The following is a 23,564-nucleotide window of genomic DNA, read 5'->3' as shown; positions in this document are numbered from 1 at the left end:
TGCATCACCGAAACGTAACGCAGTCTTCTGAACTGAAAGCTTGGAAGCGGGCACCAACACAACTGCTCTGCACCCCATCCAGAGATGAACATACAGTGAATCCAAACATCTGTCTAGTTCCATGAAGACTGAAAACTGTGCAACCTAGAGGAGTTGCTTTGTGAAAGTGTCTAAATACAGTGGCTGGGTACACAGGGGAAAAACAGGAAGGTGTGCCAACATGTGGAGCTGACTCTGGAGGGTGTGATCGTGTTCCCAAAGATGGTCAATACAGTGTGAGCAGGGAGGGTGAAAATGGTCTTTATACCTCTACCCAGTCAAAGATCTGTTCATCGTTCGTCTTGTCCTCAATAATGAGTTTCTCTAGCTGTTTGTTTAGCTCTTCAGCAGAGAGATCTTTCTCTGAAAGTGCTTCTGAGGAACTGGAACAGTCGGACTCTGTGAAGTCCAACTTCTGCAACAGGAGATGTTGTATAATGAGAAGCTATTCAAAATACTTTTCTACATTGTATCAAGCTGAAAGCAAAAGAACAAGCTGCATTTTACTCTGTTTTACGGTATTTACAAATGAACACGAGTTCTTGCAATGGTTTACACATTTTCTTTCATTCCAAAGAATCATAAAGCAACTCACGAGTCACAGCGACATGCAAGCTATGCACATGAATTCATCTAGCAAAGAAATGCAGCCACCCGAAGGGAAAGATATCCAACACTTGACAATACTTTAGCCCATCAAGTGAAGCAGCGTACACTGTTCAACTGGAACCACATGGAGCTCAAATGCAATTACCAGAGCCGGAATCCCTTCAGGCAGCAGAAACTAACACCCTGCTCTGGCAAACCACGCGCAAGACCTACGATGATCACTAGTTCCCAGCTCTCGGTTCTATATTTCAGTCCCTGCACAAAGCAGAATCGAAGGAGTGTCCCTGCAATGACTCGAAGGAAGAGTGCCACCTGCGTCACCGCCAGCACCACGGCCAGGCATTCCCGCGGGAGCCTCCATCAACTGGGGACTCGGCTCGGCGTGCACAGCCCAATGGAACCAAAACTCAAAGCGGGAGGTTAAGTCACCCTCGTGATTTATTCCGCTCCCTTCACAGAGTTTAATCCTCAGTTGAACTGTCCACTCTGTCTTCTCATCGCCTCAATATCATGCCTGCAACTCCTTTTCAAAGACATAAGCCAGCTGGTCGCAAATCAGCAGACACTGCACTTGGGACATTAGAGGATGCTTCCTTTCCTTTCTGAAATCCCAGACAAAGGTGTTAATCTAATCTAAATCTAATCCGAATGAGCAAAGTACTTCATCTTCATTTTTCTCTCTGATGACATGTCAGGATAGGAAAGAACTGCACGAGTATGACCACGTGCCAGAAATCAGCAGACCAAACCCATCCCCTGCCAGGCGCGTCTTATACAAAGGCAGCACACAGAGCTGTGTCTGAGTGGAGACTGCTCCTAATTTACCTGCTCCATGAGAAAGGTGTGTACGTCCTCCCCTTCTGGTAAATAGTCCTTCCAACTGAGGCCAGCCTCCCTCCATAAGGCTCCCACTTTCTTATGGCTCTACAATACAAAGCAGTTGGTTCAGTTTTTAAAACTGGAGAGAAACCGCACAAGTTTAAAACAGGCTGGAGTGGCGCAGCTGCATGAATAGAAATACATAATTGTTCTGCCTCACAACAGGTTGCCTATCCGTACCCAAAAGGCGTCTGGAAGCCCATGCAGGGGCGTTAACAATACCCTACCTTTTACAGGCACGTGTAAATGTGCAGGGTGTTCAAAACACCCTAATGCCATGTGTAAATGCAGCTGAACGAACATGGAGTTTTCAGTATGTTTAACCAAAGATGATCTACATTACAATAAAGGGACCAACAGACAGAGCACGGCACAAGAACAGAAGATACAGAACTGAAGGTCAGATGACTTGGAGTCTACTTTGGGGTTCTGCTACTCCTTTGCCCTCTGACTCCAGAGAAATCACTTTTCCTTCTACCCCTCTAAATTAATACAACTGGAGCATATCATTTTAGAAAAGTCATTTGCAAAATGTGCGGACATTTTCTACGTGTCATAAAAACCACGTGCACCTACTAGACTTCATACCTGCCCTTTCAGAAATCCCCAGTTTTGATATGCCAGCTGATATTAGTGCTAATGCTAACGATGATAACTGTAGTAGTAATTATTGTATTTACTCTGATACTACGCTCTTTCCTGCCCAGGCAGGGGGTTGGACTCGATGATCTGCTGAGGTCCCTTCTGACCCTAGAATCTGTGAATCTACACCTTTCTCCTTGCATCAGCCCCCCAAATTTGTCTTAAATAGGGAAGAGGATTTTTTCTTTGCTGGAACAGCAGGGTGGAATAGAGTGCAGTGTCCGTATGCTCCCAAGGGCTGCTGCTTCCCTCTGGTCCCAGCAAGCAAGAGACAAAGTCCTATGTAAAGTCCACCCTCCCACTGCAGTTTGTGCCTGAAGCTGCACTGGAGCTGGCTCAGGGCACGCGGGCTGTGGCCTGCAGTCTGTAGTATCCCGATGAGGCTTGTGGCGTGGAAACAACGCTGCTATTTACAGGAGCTTATAAAGAGAACGAGTTACAGTAAAGAAGGAATAGTCTTGCTATTACCCTCGCAGGGGTCCGGGGCCTCAGCTTGTTGCTGTCCTGTCACACCAGGCAGTTCCTGATGCCGCACCCAGAGTGTCTCCTGGGGGCCACACTTCCAGGACACACTGTGTTCCAGGAGGACTAACTTTATGTCGCGCAGTCGGCCACGACTCTGGAAAAAATCTCTTTTCTCTACATTCTGCCTTCCAAAACCAAAGTGCATGCCTGCTTTGGAGGGGTGCGGTATGCAGGAAAATATGGTATCTCTTCCTCAAAGCCGCCCATCCAAGGCTCTCTGGATTTGCTAACATTAATGAATTTGGCTTCACAACGCCCAGACACCTTGATAAAAGTGCCTGATTTTCACAGGGAGATGACAGAGGCTCTGGAAGCTGTGTGTTCTTAGCATATTTTCAGAATCAGACCTCCGTTTTGGATGATTAATATATATACCAACATCTAACTGTACACACCCAGGTCTGCAAATTCTGGCCTACGTGACTTCTTAAGTCACGTCAGAAGATGAGACGGAGCCAGAAACAGAGCCCAAGTTTTCTGACCGCGGCCCTGTGCCCTGTCCACAGGATCGTGAGTCCTCTCCCAGTTTACAAAATGACAAACAAAATGGCAACCTTCAGTCTAAATGAGCAGAATACTCATTTTTACTAATAAAACACACGTTTTCATCCACATTAAGGAACTGGTCTATGGAAAGGTTTCTGGAACAACCTGCCTCATCTGAATGCATGCTTTAAAGAGAGGTGAGGGATTCCGTAGGGTCGAGTTAGAGAGTGCTCAGAGTGCATTAGTTAGCTGGACTTTTAAAATAAAATTAAAAACCAAAAAGATTCAGAGTTACAGGTAAACCACCACGCTCCCTGGGTACACCGTGAAGTAAGTAAGAGAGCTCTAGAAGTTCCATGGTAAATAGGTGTCACTACCCCTAGCGATGGGTGAATCTTGAGAGATTGTAGGTCTATAGTTTGGATAAGCACCCAGAAGTCTGAACGGCCATCTGAATCTTATCCGAACTCTCATAACTTCTGATCTGCAAGAACGGGGTCTCTTGCAAGATTTCCAGTACTTCCTGCTTCTGGTCAGCCCAGAAATACCTTGAGAACGTCCCTCTTGCAGTATTTCAACACTCTAGCTTCTGGAAGAAGCCAGGTGGCAAAGGTACCTGCAAAAGGGAAAAGGGATGAGAACAAAGTTAACCCAGCTTTTTGGAACCTCAAAAGGCAGGGGTGGGCAAAATGCAGCCCGGATGCGGCCCGCCAGGCCATTCTATCTGGCCTGCGGGGCCCCTAAAAAATTTAGAAAATTAATATTTATCTGTCCCTGGCTGCCTGTCATGCAGCCCTCGATGGCTTGCCAAAACTCAGTAAGCGGCCCTCCACCCGAAATAATTGCCCGCCCCCGCTGTAAGGTTTGGTCTGAAGTTTGGGGTGCAGTGGTGGGTTCTTATGTTATCCGGACTCATGTGTCCATCTCTGAACATCTTCACATGGGAAATGTGAGCAAACGCCCTTCATTCAGGAGCATGGTTTTGCTTTATCCAGCACAAACTACACATTTGGCTACTTACCATTTGTTTGCATAGAAGGTGCAATATCTCAGAAAGCAAGACCCCAGCTCTTCCCACAGGAAGTAAAGGTTTGCTAAATTCTCTAGAAGAAAAGAGAAAGAAATATTTTTCTTATACTCTTTTGTTGTCATTGTTCAAGTTCCCACGGACTTCAGTGATGCAGAACTGTGCTGAGGTCAGACTACAACCTAGAAAAACTGGGACTGAAATACCAGCCACAAGAAGACTAATTAAGATGCTTCTGTACCTTATTTCTATCTAGGACTTTCTGCTTATTGCAAGACCTTTCCAACCATATGTGTTTTTGGGGCAGGGACGGCCACTTCCTGTAGGTAACTAGAGCACCTGCAAGAAAAGGGCACCAGCCTGGTGGACTTTTACATGCTGCCATAATATAAATGTTAAACGATGACGACAGTAATGTGGAAGTGAGGTGACTTTGGAAAACTCTTTCCATTTTTGTGGGTGCAGTTTTGTGGTCACGGTTAACATCAATGGAACAGATGTTTAGGGGACGAAACAGTTCCTGGGTGAAAAACTGCACCTTCAAAAACTAAGACGAAATTCAGATTCTTTTAAACAATTAGGGCCTCATTTTCTGTTAATAACTCTCGTCTTACAACGCGTGGTTGTTTGCAATTTATCTATTAAGAATCAGGGGCTGACCATGGCTGGGGGATAAAATTAACTTAAAACAGAACATAAGCACAGAAATAGTGACTACACAGCAGTGAGCTCCCCACAACCACAGCTCCATGTCAACGCACGTTTTATTTTTTAGAACAAAACTTGGCGGGTGTTGTAGCAGCCATCAAATACAGTTTCGTACTTTAGTCCTGTCTAGCCTGCTGAAAGACGGTGGTACAATCAGGCAGATTGTTAGGCTCGACTGTTACTAGCAGAAAAATAGACGTGCTTACGTTATAAGTTCTCTCATAGAGATTCCTCCTTCTTTTAACATGGGGGTCACCAATTCAGCTAGGTACAACCAAATGTGGGGTATGTCAATGGCCATATCATCTGCCATCTCCAAGGTATCTGAAAAGCTTTAGAAAACAGACAAAATAATATGCCAGGTGTTAAACCCAAATCCAATCTTGGAGACTCTTTTCTTCTTCTCTAAAGTAAATCAGTACTGGGGTAAATCCTTTCGATTTGTAGCAGAAATTCCCAATAGCATGAAGTCGACTAGTGCCATCTAATGCACGGGTCCCCCCCATGGCTAATATAGATAATTTCTCTTTCACAACAAAGGATACTTCCGATATGGTCCTGCTCTTGGACGCCCTGGAAGGTGAATGCCCTCAACAAGGTATACAGTTTAGTAGATGCTGTTGCTTTTAGAAGAAGCTGAGAAGCAAGTATCTCGCAGCAAAAGGAGCACGTGTTTCAAATTAACACCAAAGAAAAACATCAGGGATTTAGACGTGCATGTGGCAAAATACCAACCCCTTGAAGAAGTCCTGCTTGCTTAGCTTTCCTGACTGCACCAACTGATGTAGTAACTGGCCCATGTGATCCCTGGTGATCTGACTCCGCTCCAGGGTAGACTCCACTCCGACTCGCACAAAAACAGGCAGCAGATTCTGCGCATTCAGCTCCTCCACGCACTGCATTGCTTCCTGTTCAAACAACAGAGGGTCACGTCTCTGAGCCCGGGGAGACAAGCGGGCAGGCAAAGCTGGAAGACGCTCTGCACTGAACAAAAGCCTGTCAGACACTGCTTCAGGTCAACAGATTCTTTTGATAAAACTTTTGTCATTATTTTGATACGCACTTACTGAAACTGAAAGGCAAGGATGAATCATTCATCTCTGGCCAAAAAACCACCATTGAAACTCAAAACTTAGTAGGAAGCAAAATTAAGAATTAGATATTGAGAACGTCAGCAGTTGCGATGTGCAGACTTTTAAAATAAATGACCACACTTTGAGGGCAGAAGCCAGCCACTAGTTTATGAGTTTAGGAAGAAAGTCCCCCCATCATCATGGAACTGCTTTTTCTATGGAGTTTACGGCTTCAAACCACAGACCCCTGTCAAAGAGAGGACATGGATGACATGTCTGACCTGGCATGGTAATACTTGTATTATAAAAAGGTAATGTAATGACACAGAAAATATGTAAATACCATGTGGAAAATGCAACACTTTTTACTGCTAGAGCTATATTCTGGCACCTGCATTTTATACTGCATACAAACGTAGCACTGGAGAATGACCAGGGAGCCCCAGAAGAACGTCTGGTGTTTCTAAGGGGCTATTTCCCACAGATATTGGGCCTAAGGTAACCCCAGACTCTTGTGTTAGGGCCAACTTTTAAATCAGGGGCATGTTAGTAACTCCGAGAACAAGGAGAGCGTGGGCAGGGATCTGTACGACCGACCGCTGAATGACTGGCTGTATAGCCTCAGTATCATAAGAAGCTGCCACAAAGTTAAAAAAGACTTTTAATTTCTAGTTAGATTAAACAGAACGGACTGAAGAGAGGAAGCAGCCGGGCTGTTTCTACTGACATTTTCCATCCTAAAAAAATTGTTAAGATGAAGGCAAGGTTGTAGGCATGCATCAGTGTGTGCAGTGTATATTATATTTCAAGAGTATTAAGAGTTAAAAACCACAATACAACCAGAACCCCCTCGCACAGCCTCAAGAAATGGATTTCTGGGTACGCTTCTCTAACTGGACTTCACTACTTTGACTGTCTTTTGTACAGATCTCATGAAAAATCACACGTACTCGGCCACAGCACAGTTTCATTATATCCGTGAGCACAGAAACTAGGTGGACCAGGCAAGGGCACACTTTGAGGTGTAGCTCAGAACAGAAAAGGGCTGGAGACTTATATTTTAAACGATAAGGAATCGAGCAGCCCCTCTCGCAACCCCTGCCGAGTTCCTCAGAGTCGCCATTCCCCGGTGCCATTATTAAATCCAGTGTCATTAATTCTTGAAATTAGTCTTTAATAAATAAACCAAATGTCTGTCCTGGGAACTAGACCTAAGTCAGCAAGAATCCAGTACAAAAGGAGTTAGCTCTTGCCTTTCCACCGTTTGATTATAATATTTAGAAGAATTTTAGAAATGTGATTAATGTCTCTATTTTTAGGGAAGAAATACAGGAATCTCTCATCGTTGTCACTTAATACATTGTGAAGAACACGCTATCTTGACTCCAAATCTAAACTATCCTTTTTGTGCCTGACAATTTTTGTGGATTTTGGAGCATGAGGCAAGATGTGGTTTACAAAGGAAACTCAACTGCAACCATTAACTAAGAAGTAATGACAGTTCCTCTACAGTTCTCCATATTTACTAAAAATACCCTGCATTACTTTCTTCAACATTTATTATCGTTTAATCTGCCTTGAGATCAGGACAGCAGGCGCTCTGACAAACTTCTGGCTGGTTTCTCTCTAGCTTTCAGCATCCGGCACAGAAATGCCATTATAGCAGAACTGCGATTCATGACAGATGCACATATATTTTTCTACAATGCACAAAGAGGACTGTTTCCCCTGTCGTTAGCAATGGAAGAATAAAAGTACTTGGAGAGCTGCGCTACATTTGCCCACTCATCCCTGCTGCCTACGTTCCCAAAGGTCTGACATTTTTACATTAAAGACCTAAGAATGGGCATTTAAAAAGACACTGCCCCCAAAAGGAAAAACGCGAAAGTCCAACTGCTACACGTCCTGCAAGATGAAGTTTTTGTTCTGTTTACCTTATAATCATTAATGTGCAAAAACTCATCAATGATGGATTTGCATTTTCTCTCCATTTCCTCTTCTGATAGCGAAGGCTTGTCTTGTACCGGAGCTGTGGCAGTTTCTGGCTTGGCTGGTAACGAGGGAGAGAAAACAGATACTTGGATAAGGAGATTGTCTTCACATCCAAAAAAAATGGTTTTAAAGTAAAAATGAATCCGGCCGGTCTCCCTCGGCCTTTCCTTCTGGCCGAATAGCAACTGCTGATAGGCAGGCTCTACCGTGATGACTGAAAGAGAGCTGATTTGGAAATGGGATCGTGGGAAGGTAAAACAGAGTTCCGGGCTAGTTTTCAGCCCATCTTTCTGAGCCGGTCTGATCATTGGGCATAAATCATTTCTTATTTAGCTTGATTCTCCCCTCTGTGAACCCTCCATATGTCCACAAATCGCCCTTCTCAGTTTGTGCAGTAACAATACTTGGCACCGCCACCGTATTTTACACCTTCAAAGCACTCGCCAGACGTGAAATAATGAATCTTTGGACCGCGACAGCAGCTCTCCCTGCACATTTACGACATGCTGACTGTGACCGGCGGCAATGAAAGAATCTCCCCAGTTAAATTCCAGTATCTACAATAGAAAGGAGAAGCCCCAAGACCATGTCCCTGACCCGTCCGCTGGGTCTGGACCTCCTTCCCTTCAAACCACTTCAGGAAAGAGCCTGACTGAACAGACGGGCTCGCCCTGCGCGCTGGAAGTTACTGCTGCTGTTTAGTGCTCATATTGTGGTTGCCGTCACAATCTGCTTGGTGCTTTCTGCCGCAGGAAGCCCACAACGTGTGGAACCTTTCCTTGCATTTCCTCGCTACCAGGCTGCTGGTCCTGCAGCCCCCCGGGAGGAAGCGACGATGGAAACCCGCGCAGGTGAGGTGTCAGCTGCCCCCCGCATTTTAACATTGCTGCGCAAAGACTCACTCTGAGCAGTTAGGGGGCACAATGCTAACACCACTCAGCTCCTGGCACTGAGCAACGTTACGGGAGTGGAGATGCATCCTGAATACACAATGACTGTTACGCTCAGGTACTCTGATAAGCCCCTGTGCAGCACCTCACTTCAGCTGGGCAGAAATAATATTGGTTCTGCTGGATTAACCAACTCCATTTTACCAGCTGCTCAGCGTACACAAAGCCCACTGACAGCGCCAGGAACGAAGTTGCAGAACGTTGTATAGGAAACACGGGGTCAGGCCCATGGGGATCACACTTAAAAGCACAAGGGCCTTCCACTGAAAATGCACTGCCCCTGCACTCCCCAATTCACTGAACCACTGCGGCTGTGAAAGGAAGTAGTGGCAGCGCTCCGCCCCAGGGCTGGAGAGCAGAAATCCTTGCACTGCTGTTAGCCCCTGGAGTCCACTGGAGAGTGCTCAGTGACTGAGGGCTGGGAAGAGAGCACTTTGGGATGCTGGAGGACCAAGCAAACCCTCTGCTGTGTGCTGCTGGAGCATGCAGATGCTTTAGGAAGTGCTGCAAAAATGTTCCTCTTCCTTTGAGGAATATTTCTGCAGCGGGTCCTTGGGTGTGAACAGCTACACCCTCGCTGGTCGGCATGCTCCAAACAAAACTTCTGCCCATGGCCTTGGCAGCTAGCCCAAACATCTGCATATAGGGCTTTCAAAACCACCACATCCCAATAGCAGCCAAAGGCCAGTCTACTCTTATACAGGGCTCTGAACCTCGTTACAGAGGCTCTGATCACCCATCACACTGAGAACATCCATCTGACATGGGTCCTGCCGAGGTCTATCCGGGAACCGACAGCAAGAGCAACACAGCACGGATGGAAACCATCACTTATATTGTCATTTCTTACACATTTCTGCAGATTTAGCAAATTCTCCAAATTCACGAGCCCCAAGAGTACTAACCCAGCACTCACGGAGCAGCTTCTTACCGGTTTCCTTGGCTTTGTTCCTGTCTGCCTCCGCACTGTTTCTGTCTATCTCCATGCCTCCCGTTAGCTGTTTCACAGTCTCTAGCATCTCTCTTCGCTGTTCTTCTTGCGCCTGATTATCTAGCAGCAGCTCTTTACTGCTGCTACCCCGCAAGAAGGTGCTTGGACGAGTGACTGACGATGGGAGCGGTTTGTCATTCTTCTCTCTGCCTGTGCTCCCACGACTGAAAATAAAGAAGCATTCACATGGAAGGTTCTGATCTGTTCAACTGTGAGGAATTAACATTGGTCACATCACCTCTCTACTACAAGTTGGCAAAATGGAGCCAGAGAGAAATATTTTCTAATCTTTTGATGGCTATAGTCTGGAATACAGACAAAACCCACATCTTCAGCAGTCTGACCCCCTGCCCGCTAGATCTGAGAAGAACAAAACACCCTGTGGTGTATACTGCAGACACAAGGTACAGCCAACTTTAATGTGATCGGTTATGGCACCACTGCACTCTGAAACTGCTGGACTGGTAATTCTTTACCGATCCAGATTATTTCAAAACAGCAAAAAAGGAGCCGCAAGGGTGGCTTATTAATCAATCATCTGGAGGAAAAAGATAATACTGCTAAGGAAAAATTCATTAGACAATTCTTTGGACAAAATTATTCGGGACAGTTAGAAGTAGAAGACTGTTGGCAAATGTTATCCAGTGTTAAGAAAAGACTCATAATAGATGATGCTCATATGTTTCAGACAGAAGCTTTAAGCAATATTGTTAGTAATATGCACATCAGTTGAAAGTGGCCTAGTGGTTGCTAACCATCTATAGAAATGAGCTATTTATTAAAACTTAACATTTATTGCACTCTTGTAAGCTTTTTATAAATGCGTCCTTAAGGTGTGATGCAACAACAGGAACAAAATCATTCAGCTGCAAGGTTACTTTTTTAATTGCAAAAAACAAAACAAAACAAAAACAAAAACCCAGCCTCCACATTTCCCATAATGTTTGAAAACACGGATGGATCCTAAATTAATCTGAACCATTCAGCAAAACTCCTGGGCATGCTTGGGAAACACCTTACTTAATTAAAGCTTCTTCTCTGTGGCTTGTGACAGGCTAATAAACCAAGAAAACCTCGGGGTGGAATTTGGTTATCCTCATCTGCGTAAGCAGCACCCATCCAGCTGCACGCGTGTGCATTTCTATTACCTGTGCAGCGCGGACATGTAAGCATATGTGCGTAGAGTGAGCATGCTCAGCAGGTTGTGCCCTGGCTGGGTGGGTACACAGCTCTGTATGCACACACCTGGGCATACGTGGCAGAAAGAAGAGGGGAGGAGAGACTTTCTCTGCTTTAGCCCCAGCAGCTGATTGCTCAAGACAGTGATTCTCAACACGGCCGTGTTAGCACTGTTGGGCAAACATGACTCTCAAAACGAACCCACAGATTTCAAATAGGAATCCAGAGTGTTAAAGCCAGTCTGACCTGTTGTGGGTTTTCTGAGTGCTTTAGAAACTGAAGAATTGCTTTATTATTTTTTCCAGATTTAAAAAAAAAAAGAGAGTGAAAACTCAGAGCCGGCATTTTCTAAGCTGGGCCTCAAGCCTACAAAGGTCAAGGACCACTGGCTGGGGAATTTTCTCAGGAAAAAGGCCTGGAGAGAAGATTAGATACTGCCTGGCATGTGGTACGATGGCTTGAGCACTGTGCTGGGAACAAAGAAAGATAAAGGTTCAAAAGTCCGCGTGAACCTAGCTTTGCTGATCTCCTGTTTCCTGGACAAATGCCCTAACTGCTCAGCTACTGTGGCTCAAACATAGGAAAGCCATCTTCTTCCTCTTCCGGCAGCTGCTAGTAACCAGTTTTGTTCTGGTTACAATTTCATGGCAATCAAATATGCACTACCCAGCCAGTGCACAGCCTGGTGTACACCTGTGCATTCACATGGCACGCATAACAGAGGGTAATAGCAGCACACACTGCGCGCAAGTGACAAAAAGGCAACGTGTGCAGCTGGGAAACAGCCACACAGAGGGGAAGAGAACTCCCCCGGGACGTATAAATACCGGGGTGACAAGTACCATCAAGAGATCAACTCTTACCTAGTTAAGGCCCTTCGAGAGTCTAACTCTGAGGAAGCAGATGAGGCAGATACAGATGACACTGGAGGCTGCAGTGCAGAAAATCTGTTCAAACTAGTGGCACTTGGTCGTAAGGAGTCTGCAGGAGAAGGCAGAAGACAATGTTACAGAGGACCAGCCAGGCAACGATGGTCACACAATTATTTAAAAAATCCCCCCGCCCCCCAAGAGTTGCTAACAAGAAAAACTGGGGAAAGGGACTGGTGGCCTCCATTTTATTGCTGCTCCTTATATCGTCATAAAAGTAACTATTGCTGTGCCATGCAAGAGGGGCGAGTGCTTAGCAGACCGATGCTGCCCAGCAGCCAGAGCTGTGTCTTGAGTGTCCCCCCATAGGATTCTGTTCCCTGGGTTTTGTATTTCCAAGTTTATGCTTTGGAGCTGCGAGGAGAGGTGGCGGAAGAGACTTGTGTCACACTGGCACCGAGCTGTACTCGTACACAATGGGACACATCTCAGCAAGCTGAAGCTTGTGGTGAATCTTTCCTCGTGTTGTTGCCCCCAGGCCCAGTGACACCAGCCTCTTGGGCACACTGTTCTTGTGGCAGCAGCCTGCGTCAGCCAGGCCTTTCCTGAATAGGTCTCACCAACCTGTGCCCACACGATCGCCCCAAACCTGGAGCATACTAGCGAGGCTGCTTGGGGCTGTTCTTATACCCGAGATGGAGCTTTCCGAGTATTTCCAGGTTCGTAGCTGGTGTGTGGGAGTGAGCGGGCAGGGTGAGCATGCGAGTGCCCTGCTCTTGCCATGGTGTAAATATGCCCTTTGTCTCTTATTACGTGCAATGACTTATTCAGGATGCTGACCTATTTTATCATTGTGCTTTGCTTTCTTGTTAGTGGCAGAATCCCTTAACACTTAAAAAGAAACGAGTGAAACACAGCCTGCAATCAGTCAATACCTTTCCTCTGTGTTTATTCGCATGCTACTATTGCATCAGATGCATTCTGGACCATGCACTACACACATGCAATCATGGCAGGAAGGTCCATTAGTGAGAACTGAAAAACGAATGCACCGATTTTGACGGTGCTAACAAATGGACGCGAGGCGGTTTCTTCGAAGCACCGGGTACCACAGCGACACAGCTGCTTCACGGATCAACAAGAGGGACAGACAACACAACGTGGGGGTGCGGAACCTTCTTCACTTACCAATCTCGCTTGCCTTTGCTCCGCCACTGCTGCCCTTCCCCCAGCTGCCCAACTGGGCTTTAGGCACAAGCTGAATCTTGTCATCGATTGTGGGCTGTAGAACACAAACACGTATGATCAAGACCTCACAAGTGGGATGATTTTCCTATCGATAAACAGGTCTTTTCATATAAAGCCGGATCATCAACCCTGGTACTGGCATGTCTTTGAAAAACTCCCGAGCAATCCTCAAACTGTAAAAGTCAGGGAATGGCAAAGCATACCACAAATAGATGCTTCCAAGGTACAGGTGAAAAACACTGCCTGTCAGGCACTTCCTACAGATAAGGGCAGCACAACTAAAAGGAATTAAAGGATGGAACAAAGAATCGGTACATCACGTACCTGGGAGAACAGTTTATTTGCGGTGAGTAAAATGTTTCTACTCCGTTTACAATCGTGGCACCGTGAGAAGTTTACAAGCAGTAAGGAGCAGCATTCAGGATTTGGAGAGTAAAAGCAGTGTCCAACAAGAACAGAACATTGATTCTGCAAGGCTCAGTAAAGGACTGTATTGACAACCAGGTTGTGACCCTGCAGCTCTCTTTGTATGAGCCTGTTTCCTTCTGTCACTGAAGTTCCCATGGAGCTAACTGTATTTAAACTAAATAAAGTCAGAGGACCTTTTCCTGGCTGGAACAAAAGCAGATGGAACGCCTTTCACCAGGCTGGAGATCTGTTTTACGAACTGCACGAGGAACAAACAGCACTCTGTTTGCGGACAGATTTAATCCTGCCCAGGTCTGATTTTTATACTGCATGAACATCTGTGCATTGAAAGTGAAATTCAGTAGGGTGGCATTACTAAGAGCAAACGACAGAAGAGAATCACCCTGATTTATGTGAAGGACTGAGTTCTCCATGGCTAGAAATTCCAAAGCTGCTCTCCAGACTATTCTGTTGGGGAAAAAACCTCTAGGAAATGATGGGGCTTGGTGCTCACCTACCCAACAGGCCACATGAAATACTACTTTGTTAGTAAAGATAACCATTAGATGCTCATACGGCGTTTGGGGCTAAAGCCACCTCTTGGCTACACAGCACCAAATTAAACCAACTGGCTGTGCTTTGTTAAAAGACGGAGATGGCATTATCCTTCTACTAACGCAACACCGGACAGGACACTGAAAAGCTGAAGAAACAAAGAGCTTATTTTTGACAGATTCGAAAGACCTCATGAACTAGCTGCTTGAAGTACTATCCCATTTCAAAGGACAGATTCCGAGTTTGCTTTTTTTCCTGCATCATTATAATATACAGTTTTTAGTGCAAGGACACTTTGGGTCCCTTAGAAAACAGGGACTTTTATTGCTTTTTGTAAGCATAACAAAACATGAACTTTTAGAATCAAGTGAATCCCTCCCGATTTTAACTGTTAAAACTCTTTGAAAAAAATGTAAAGCAAGCTCCGGCTCAGGGGCCGGTTTGTACCTCCGAGCATGAAAGCGTCTCCTGCAGAGACCTTAACAAACATTCAACACATTTACAGCCACGTAACTTAGCGGCCAGGAAGTGATTTTGTGCATGGACACTTACCTTAGTGATTTTAAGGAATTTGGTGGGGTCCAGCACTCGACTGCTCTTCGCCCCCTGCACGGTGTTCCATCCGCCTTCATCTACCCTCTGGACACCTGCACGATCAAGTCAATCACAGCGTCGTTACCGTGGCACGGATGGTTCAAATGCATTGCAGCCATGTCTGCAATCCCTCCCTCCGCATCCCATGCCAGGAAGTTACTGAAGCAACAACCACCCCCCTGAGATCCCCTGCACAACTCGACCTTGAGGCAGGAATCAGAGGAGATACTTTTCTGAGGAAAATGGCACAGTTAGGCAGCTTATTGTTTTATAATCTTTAGCATGAAAGGGTCCTGCAGAATGTTTTTCTACACTGGGTCTCAGCCATTCTTGTTTCCTAGTTGGTTTTATTTTTTGTTTGCCAATTGTTTCATCTTGCTTGCATTTCTTTAACAATTTGTTCTTCTATGTTAAACTACTCTCCAAGCTTGTCTTCTCACCAGCCATTTTAAACAGGAGACTATTTTAAAAATATTTGTGTTTTATTTCTATTTGGGTTGAAGGCTAAGACTGAGATGGACCTGAAAGAAGGCTCTGTTAATTGCAAATAAAATCAGCATTTGTATGGACAACCGTGATCTGCTGGGGAAGAGCCAGCATGGTTTCAGTCAAGGGAGATCCTGCCTCACCAGTTTGCTGGAGTTCTTTGAGGGTGTTAACAAGTGTCTGGACAAGGGGATCCAGCTGACCTAATGAAGCTGGACTTCCAAGCTTTCAACAAGGTCCCTCACCAACGGCTTTTAAAAAACCCAAGTTGCCATAGGACTGGAGGGAAGGTTCTTTCATGGACTGAGAGCTGGAGAAAATATCCTGATCCTGATTTACTCACCGCTCTCTTACTGAACCTGCTGGGACTGGCCAAAGCAAGAAGCAAGCCGTAGCACTAGTATAAGAGAATTAAATGAGAAGGGTCTGCACCTGCTTTTAAGAACTAGGGCTGATTTTGGGCTCATTTCTCAGAAAACCACTAACATCTCTGGGTTCATCTTACTGGCATGCTAACTTTGAGGCCCGATAACAATTTAAGACCGGATATACCACGAAGAAGGGCACTTGATGCCTGAAAGCTTGTCCAACAGTTCTCCCACCTATATAGCTGGTTCAATAAAAGACACCACAAAACATCCTTGTCTCTAGGACATTTCCTGGATCATCATGGCTACAACAACACTCCAACCCTCCTGGGTCAGGTTAAGACAGACTTTTTCATATTGGGTTGCATCTTACTCTGGGAATCATGCAGTGAAATGCTACACTCTTCAAGTAGGGATGGCAGAATCAGACTCCTACACAGTAATTTATACTTGTAAATCTCTGGGACACTGAAATGAAGTGAGCATCACCATACCCATGTGGTACTATTACTGTTTCAAACATTAGGAAATAGAGCTAGAAAGACATTAAATAACAACATGTGCTGGGAATCTGTGGCAGAGAAGGCACTGGAACCCAGACTTACACAAGACCTTCTTTCTAACCATGTTAGTTTTCTCATCAGCCACCACTTCAGCAAGACTATCCAGATCTTCTGGAATGGTGAATGATGCCTGAAACTGCACAGGCTGCTCAAAAGAAGTACTACAGGCTTTCCAACCATCTCCAATCTCATCCCTGTTCATGATAAAAATCCTTTGATCACTAAGGATCAGTAAATACAGATTTGCCCCTTTGTATAAACTAACAGGCATCTTGCAGAAAAATGGGCCACTAATTTGGGTAATACATACCTGGCCTTCTCTTCTCTTTGGTCATGAGTTGCTGGACCTTTCTCTGTTCTTCCTGCTCTTCAATTTTTGCTTCTTTATGAATCTGCTCAATTGTCTTAGGGCCTTGATCTGCTCTCCGCGACACCCAGTTGCACTGTGAAGGCAGTAAACAAAGGTTTAAAAGAGCTCTAGGGCATTGCCAGGGAAGTCTATTAAGAGATTCCTGAACAAGGTGAGAATAAGGCATGCATTGTTCAACATGTAGCTTCTCGGTAATCCATCACAATCCTTAAAGTCAGCCGCGTGCAATCTCCTGCAAGTACCATCGGTGTGCCAAGTCTGCTAGGCAACAACATGTGGGAGGACATTTTCAGTAGTTTTTTTCCCCTCCATATTGTGGGAAGACAATAAAATTAACAAGAGAAAAGTGCAGGAATAAACTGTTTTAACTGGAGACAATGATTTATTAGCTAATCTTAATGGCACGACACCACGTATTTGTTTCTGTTACAACACGGGCTGGGAAATTTTGTTTGTTCGTTTGCAAAGCGCTCCCCCCACGCTGTAAGAATGATGTATCTGATGAAGGCCAAACGGAAATCCCATGGAAAGTGGTGGAACTTTTGATACACAAGAACAATTTAGGTGATTGATGTATTCATTAGACCCGTAAATCTGCACAGATTCATCTACCCCAAGAATAAACACCTGAGAGAGATGAATAAAACTTGCTTATTTCCTGACCTAGTTACAATCTGGTTAAAATTTGTGAATATATTACTTAAGGCTACATATATGCATAGCCTAAACTCTGACTGCAGCCAGGGTAATGATAACAGTACAGTCAGGGCAGCGGCTGCAAAACCCACTCGGGACCCTGGGTAAATATGGTGCTGCGTTTTGGGCTGCCATTGCCACACTGCTCTCAGAATCCAAATGTACTTGTTTAAAGCTAGCTCATTTACGTCTGCACAAGCTGCAATCCCACCTTTGAATACAGTATACATACTCTTAATTATAAACTAAAGCCTTGCTTATGTAGGAATCATTAGACTGATTACAACATGGGCAGGCCCCAACCCACACTGCTCATTTTGGCTCCCTTCAAGTGTTCTCGCTCAGTGTTATTTCTAGAGTTTAGAACGGGACCATTTTCATTAAGTCTGGCCAAATTTTGAAATGTACTGACATGCGTGGATCCAAAGGTAATTTGCGTCCTCACACAATCGAGTTAATAGTATAGCAGTAATCAAAGTAACTAACCACGTTCTGGGTTTTCTAGAAGTGCAGACGGTTGCAGTTGTCTTCTTGTAACAAGTGGGGCACATTTTTGTCCTGCTTTATAGACAGCTCCCTAGCTATCTTTTTATAAGCAGCCTGGCTGATCATCTTAGGTCTCTGTGTAATGAATACCCGAGACGGGTGTCAGTTTGGCTCTGGGCACTCTGTTTCCTGTACAGACATTACAAGACAGCTGTCCACACTTTCCCAGAATATACTGATAACACAGAGGTGCAGCGATGCGGTAGGCACAGACACACAACACGTGACACGGCTAGGTTATGGGAGGAAGGAAAACCTACCCTGTGGACAAAGCTCAGCGAGTCGGTGGTAATCAGGCCAGATGAGCATGTCAAAAATTGGTTACAAGAATATGGCTACAGTTTATACTGCAGACAGGGCCCAAACATGTAATGCAATTAACCTGTTCAACTGCTGATCTCCTGGCCCTTTGTAAAGCAAGAGAGGTACTTATCTTTCAAAGGACCAGGGCACCGATTTTTCCTGTAACATTCCCCTGTTACCGTAATCAAGGATTATTACCCACATCCCAGAGACACCCCATTACAGCAGTGCCAACGACCATGCTTTTTGTTTTCTTCAGCAGGTACATACCAGCCTTAGGTCTATGACATCCTGAAGCATGAACCGAATTCTGGAGGACGTTTTCCTCTCTTTCACGATCTTTTCCATCTGATTAAAATACTGGTCCATACGAGGCTATAAAAAGAAACAAATGTCATCAGCATCCAGGAGGAAAATCAGAACGCTTTTCTACCAGGCAATTATTTTGTCCTCTAGCATTCTTTGATCGCTGCTGCAATACACTCTATTACTTGGAGATCTAGACCTGTTTTCCGGCAAAACATGTATCGGGTTCTGCACAATCAGAAACTCAACTTGTGTGCGCCTGAAAATGTGCAGTACGAATCATGGCGACTTCTGTCTTACTCACTACAAACCTTCAAAAATCCGTTTTAATTATGTGGACAATTTCTCACAGATGCACTGTGAAGCCCATCATCCCTTCAGAAAGTAAGGTGATCGATAAAAACAGAGCTACCATGAACTATCCATAAAAATGCCATTTTCTAAAGCTTACAGCTTGGCCAAGGCAAAACCAGGTTTACAGTCTTTACAGAGGACTTCACTGTGGTCCAACTTCGCTATACAAACCATCAAGTATCAGCCCTCACCCACGCTGGAGTACAGCTGCTTTAAGAAAAGGAATTGCAAGACTTAAAAAACAACCAAAAAACCATTCAAAACCAGCAGAATCATTTTCTCTCTTATTTTTCTAAAAATCAATTAATTTTTGGTCACCAGCCAATCCTGGAAAATTTCGACCACCAACATGCAGGTTTCCAAAAGTTGAGTGACAGAAACCAGAGATTCAAGAGGGAATTTTTCCAGCAACTTTAATTATAAACACACTAGCACTTTGGCAGTAATGAAAATATATAGTAAAATATAGCCCCCATTATTATTAAAAAAAATAAGCACAAAGGCACACATTCAATTGTGGTTTAATGACTCCAAATAAAGGAATGAATTGGTCTCAGAGAACGAACACGGATACACGATCAGGAGAGAAGACAACAAAGAGACGCCTTCGGTGTCGATCTGAACTGGATCCAGCTCCCAGAGTCACTGCCAGGACCTTTACTGGTGTCAGGGGAGCAGGTGAGAGCCTTGGAGTGGGATGCTGTTGTTGTGGGATTATATGGTGTCTTTGATGCTTTTAGTAAAAATAAAATAAAATAAAATAAAATAAAATAACGTTTACATGGATCGGCAACATGCTGTCTGACATGATTTCTCTGTTCCTATTGACACTCCACACTGGCAGTGCCAGAGTTAACCAAGACATGAAGTAGCAGAAAAGTAGCAGAACTGGCAACCTCACCAGAAATTGTTTTTTTCCTATATTCAGTTAAGGACAAAAAATGAAACAGCATCCACAGCTAATCTAATGCAACCTCAGTTACAGCTCAAATCAGATACTGTTCTCCAAATGTGTGGAGAAAATTAATATCTTTCCTTCTGTCGCTTCTGCACCTATATCAATGATTCAAACTCTCAAGTTAACGCTGTAACACACTTTTAAATGAGCAAAAGAAGGTTTCTAAACATGGTGATTAGCGTTAACTGTGGCTTTTCTAGTCAATCTTACACAACAAATTTAAAAAGCTGTTTCTCTTAAGAATCACTGTAAGGATTAGGATCGGTTTCATTTGTGATCCCTTCAATCCACTGAGCTGTAAAAAGAGCTCTCTTCTAAGAGCAGCTGAAAACAATTAGCTCAGTTTGTTTCCAGAGTTTGGTCTGATTGAGTCCTGGCAAGCAAATCCGAGTGCCTTTTTCACCCCTTGCCTGGCTTGTCAGAAATACAAGCAGCCTGTAGATGCCAATGGAAGTTCAGCTCGCACTTGATACAGCAAATTAAGTTTTCATCTATTGGAAAAGCAAGGGGATGGGGAGGGGAGACAGTGAGTCGGTGCAGTTGTGAAATGTGCCTTGCCATAAGGCAGCTTGGGATCCCAACACAACACAACAGTAAGATGTCAAAGAAAGCAATACAATCAAGAGATTTGTCTCCACCTGTGACTGCTGTGATACTGTGAATTTTAGGTCAGTTAATGTGTCTTGTAAATTTTAACATAAACGATTCAACATATTTCCTTTTGTAATGAACTCCACAGAGCAAAAAACAGGTAAATGTCAAGGTTTGTATTAAGTTTGTCTATTAAGATTCCATGTGAAAAAAGAAGGCACAGTGGCCACTTTTAGTCATTTCCAAATAACCTACAGCCTAAGTAGCGAAAAGAATTAAAATATTTCAGGTAATGCTTAATGTAGCAATCTACGGGCCCCTCTACACATTATATTTATGCCACAAGTATTCTGTTAATTGCAGCATAAAGTCAAGGGTGCTACAGGTGCACCCAATCTGAGGCATCAAAAAATGGCAAAGCAGTCATAAAAATGTTCCACATCTTGTAGAACATTTTTATGGCTGGTTTGTCAGGCGTCTGAAATCGGACATGTGGAACAGCTGAGGCTACCCCAGGGCCAGAGCTGACAGTCAGCGGATAGCTATCCCTAGGCACTGATCTGCAGGCACCTGGCTTTCATTTTGCTGGAGCAAGGCGAGCTCGGGATCCTGATCTGGGGCTCCCCCTGCCCTGGCAAGTAGGAAGGGCGTGATCTGGATCTGATCCCCTATCCCAACAATCACTCCTTCAATGCCACGCATGGCAGGAGGTGCGATTTTGGGATTGGAGATCAGATCCCACGGTACCTTTAAATGAACATATGCCAGGGGCCTACACGTAATCTTTTAGAAAAAGGAAAGGGAAGGAAAGAGACGAAACATCCACAGCAGACAGCATGATTTCATACAGCATGATAAGAAGTCTTATAGCAAACAGCCTGGAATGACAGCACCAAGGGCACAATTTTTCCTTCTTGCAGAGAAACTCTCACCCTGGCCACAAGACTCCATTTTACCTTTGCTTTCTCAAAGTCCAAGTCTTTGCCAATGGTAGTCAGCAAGCGGCAAAGGCACTCCAGGGACTCCTCATCGTGATTCTTAAGCAGCTTCACCACACAGTCGTGCATGATGGCCTCAGTCAGCATTTTCAGTTTGAAGAGCTCGCCAATGAACTTGATGTTTCCAATGGATCTCCGCCGAGCCTTGTCCTTGGCCTCCTCTAGCTCATCCCGGAGCCGTGTCTTCTCTTCTGACTGCAAAACACAGGAAGTTCTAAAAAGCATGCTCGTGGGAGCCACGCCAGAGCGAGGGATCCTGGAAATGCCACACTCAGCTAGTTAGTTGCTGCATTCGCACCTCTACCCCAAATGAGGAAACACACCACCATAAAGGCTTCAATTAATGTACAGAGGTCTTCTACAGCATTGCACTCAGCCACAGCACTGCAGGGAATCAAGAAGTCTCCAAGTACCAGTTGGCGTAAGATTTCATTATCAGACCTCTAGATTTCATGAAGAAACTTACAGCAGAAGCAGCTTCAAGTTCCTTCTGCTTCTTCTCAAAGACATCATCATCAGCTTTGTCCTTTTCAAACTCCTTCTGGCAACGATTCAGTAACAACTTGCGGAAATTGACTGTGCTCCCGGGCTTGTCTGCCATGGGTACTTTCAGCTGAATGCAAAAGACAAACACAAGGAAAAAGCCTGACTAAACCTTACACACACAGGACGTTTTTACGCGCTCGGGTTACTCTTTATCATGCATTTAACATACAGTAACACCAGTGTACAAAGCAACTACAAGTTAAGGTTTTTTCAAAGTTTCTACTAGAATTCCAGAGTTTTTGAGGTTCATAATTCAGAATAATCTGTTAATAAAATTTATTTGACAACTTGCCAGCGTCAAGGCATAGAAATTTCATAGGATGCTTCTTAAGAGACATGATTTAAGCAAATCGTTTAAAAAAAATGGATTGTGCCCTTCGCATGCATTCTGCAGCAACGGTACACTGAGACTGACCATTAACCGTGTGCTCTCCACGTACATTGTGAACATATATTACCAACCGTTAACAATTCACATACACACGGTAGCTAAATATTATCAAGTCTACTAATCTGCAGAGTTCATTTCAGAAAGGTTCCACCTGGGGACAGCACGACACTAATGATAAAAATAGGGATCAAAACGTTAGGAAAATAAGGATCATTGTTCAGTCTTTTATGGATAAAAACATGCTCGCATTAAGTTGGGTGATTTTGTTCTCCCTTATCTGGCCAGAAGCTTTCTGATGCCTGAAATGACTTTCCTGGAGGCAGCTTTTTTTGTCTGTGAGCGACAAGACACACTATTTCTGATAGGATTAATTTTCTCCATCACTACCCTCTCCTTCTGTTTTCCCTCCTCCTTTTCTATGCTTTCCACCCCTTATCCCATCTTCCACCTCCATTTTCCTCTCTGTATTTTCAGTAAGCACTGTCTATTCACTGATTTGCAAAGTTTTAATGGCCGACACCAGGAGCACGACTGACGCTTAACATACGGGCACTTGTCATTCTGCCAACAGCATGACCAGGGCTTTCGGTTGTAGCCAGGTTGATCTGAGGACACAGGCAGACAAGGCTCTTTGAGTAGATGTGATATCTTATTAGACTATTTATTACACTATTAATTGGTCTAATAAAAGATATCACATCTACTCAAAGAAACTCAAAAGCATGACCAGGAATTCTTGACTATATTGTTGGTCATTCTACACCACGAGGATAAAAATCCTAATGTGTGATGGGAATCGTGTAGATATGGCATCATCCTGTGTCCTTCAATGAATTCTGGATTTGATGTCAATTCCAACGGGGTCTTAGGCTATATTATGTGTCAGTAATGTTTCTTTAAATCGCCACATCAAGATGGCAATTGCATTGTCCTATAATACGAACGAGCACTGGAGCTGCTATAAAATATTACAATAATGTTCTGTGCATGTTTTCATTTGAGTCGGTACAGACATGGGTCAGATACCTACTTTATAGTTTAAAATTTGCCTCAGAACAGACTTACATTATATATATATATCAACACCCTGTGTCTATTAAGAATAACCTGCTGCAGTTAGTATAATACCTTTTTATATAAAGCATCATAAACAGTGCAAAAGAGCCACTATACATATAATTGAGAGCACAGTCAGGCATATAAAACCATTAGCGATAATGAGGCTCAAGACAGAAAGAGTAAATCAACCGTCAGAGCTTGTGGAACTGGAAGTTTGAAATGTTTTTTTAATTGCAAGCTAAGCAAATTTGTTCT

The 23,564-nt window shown here is 44.3% G+C and overlaps 1 protein-coding gene across 25 annotated transcripts in view; it reads right to left on the bottom strand.

Moving 5' to 3' along the window:
• The window catches only part of EIF4G3 (eukaryotic translation initiation factor 4 gamma 3), a 172,118-nt gene that overhangs the window by 5,672 nt on the left and 142,882 nt on the right, over positions 1-23,564 (bottom strand). For 22 of the 25 annotated variants that reach the window (XM_025203628.1, XM_025203621.1, XM_025203615.1 and 19 more), the window contains 14 exons: positions 21,780-21,926; positions 21,272-21,508; positions 18,377-18,481; positions 16,502-16,634; positions 14,733-14,827; positions 13,158-13,251; positions 11,964-12,081; positions 9,862-10,085; positions 7,923-8,038; positions 5,651-5,823; positions 5,122-5,247; positions 4,202-4,283; positions 1,474-1,572; positions 308-454 (listed from right to left, as the gene is read on the bottom strand). In XM_025203628.1, the coding sequence (XP_025059413.1) occupies positions 308-454; positions 1,474-1,572; positions 4,202-4,283; positions 5,122-5,247; positions 5,651-5,823; positions 7,923-8,038; positions 9,862-10,085; positions 11,964-12,081; positions 13,158-13,251; positions 14,733-14,827; positions 16,502-16,634; positions 18,377-18,481; positions 21,272-21,508; positions 21,780-21,926 (1,896 nt within the window). Of the gene's footprint in view, positions 1-307; positions 455-1,473; positions 1,573-3,557; positions 3,797-4,201; positions 4,284-5,121; positions 5,248-5,650; positions 5,824-7,922; positions 8,039-9,861; positions 10,086-11,963; positions 12,082-13,157; positions 13,252-14,732; positions 14,828-16,501; positions 16,635-18,376; positions 18,482-21,271; positions 21,509-21,779; positions 21,927-23,564 lie in introns of those variants that run through there. The other 3 variants (XR_003093962.1, XR_003093963.1, XR_003093961.1) reach the window with 3 other exon arrangements.

This window comes from Alligator sinensis, unplaced genomic scaffold, assembly GCF_000455745.1.
Source record: "Alligator sinensis unplaced genomic scaffold, ASM45574v1 scaffold512_1, whole genome shotgun sequence".
Classification (NCBI taxonomy): domain Eukaryota; kingdom Metazoa; phylum Chordata; order Crocodylia; family Alligatoridae; genus Alligator; species Alligator sinensis.
Note: the sequence above shows the minus strand (reverse complement) of the source record. Positions and strands in the feature narration are given on the sequence as shown.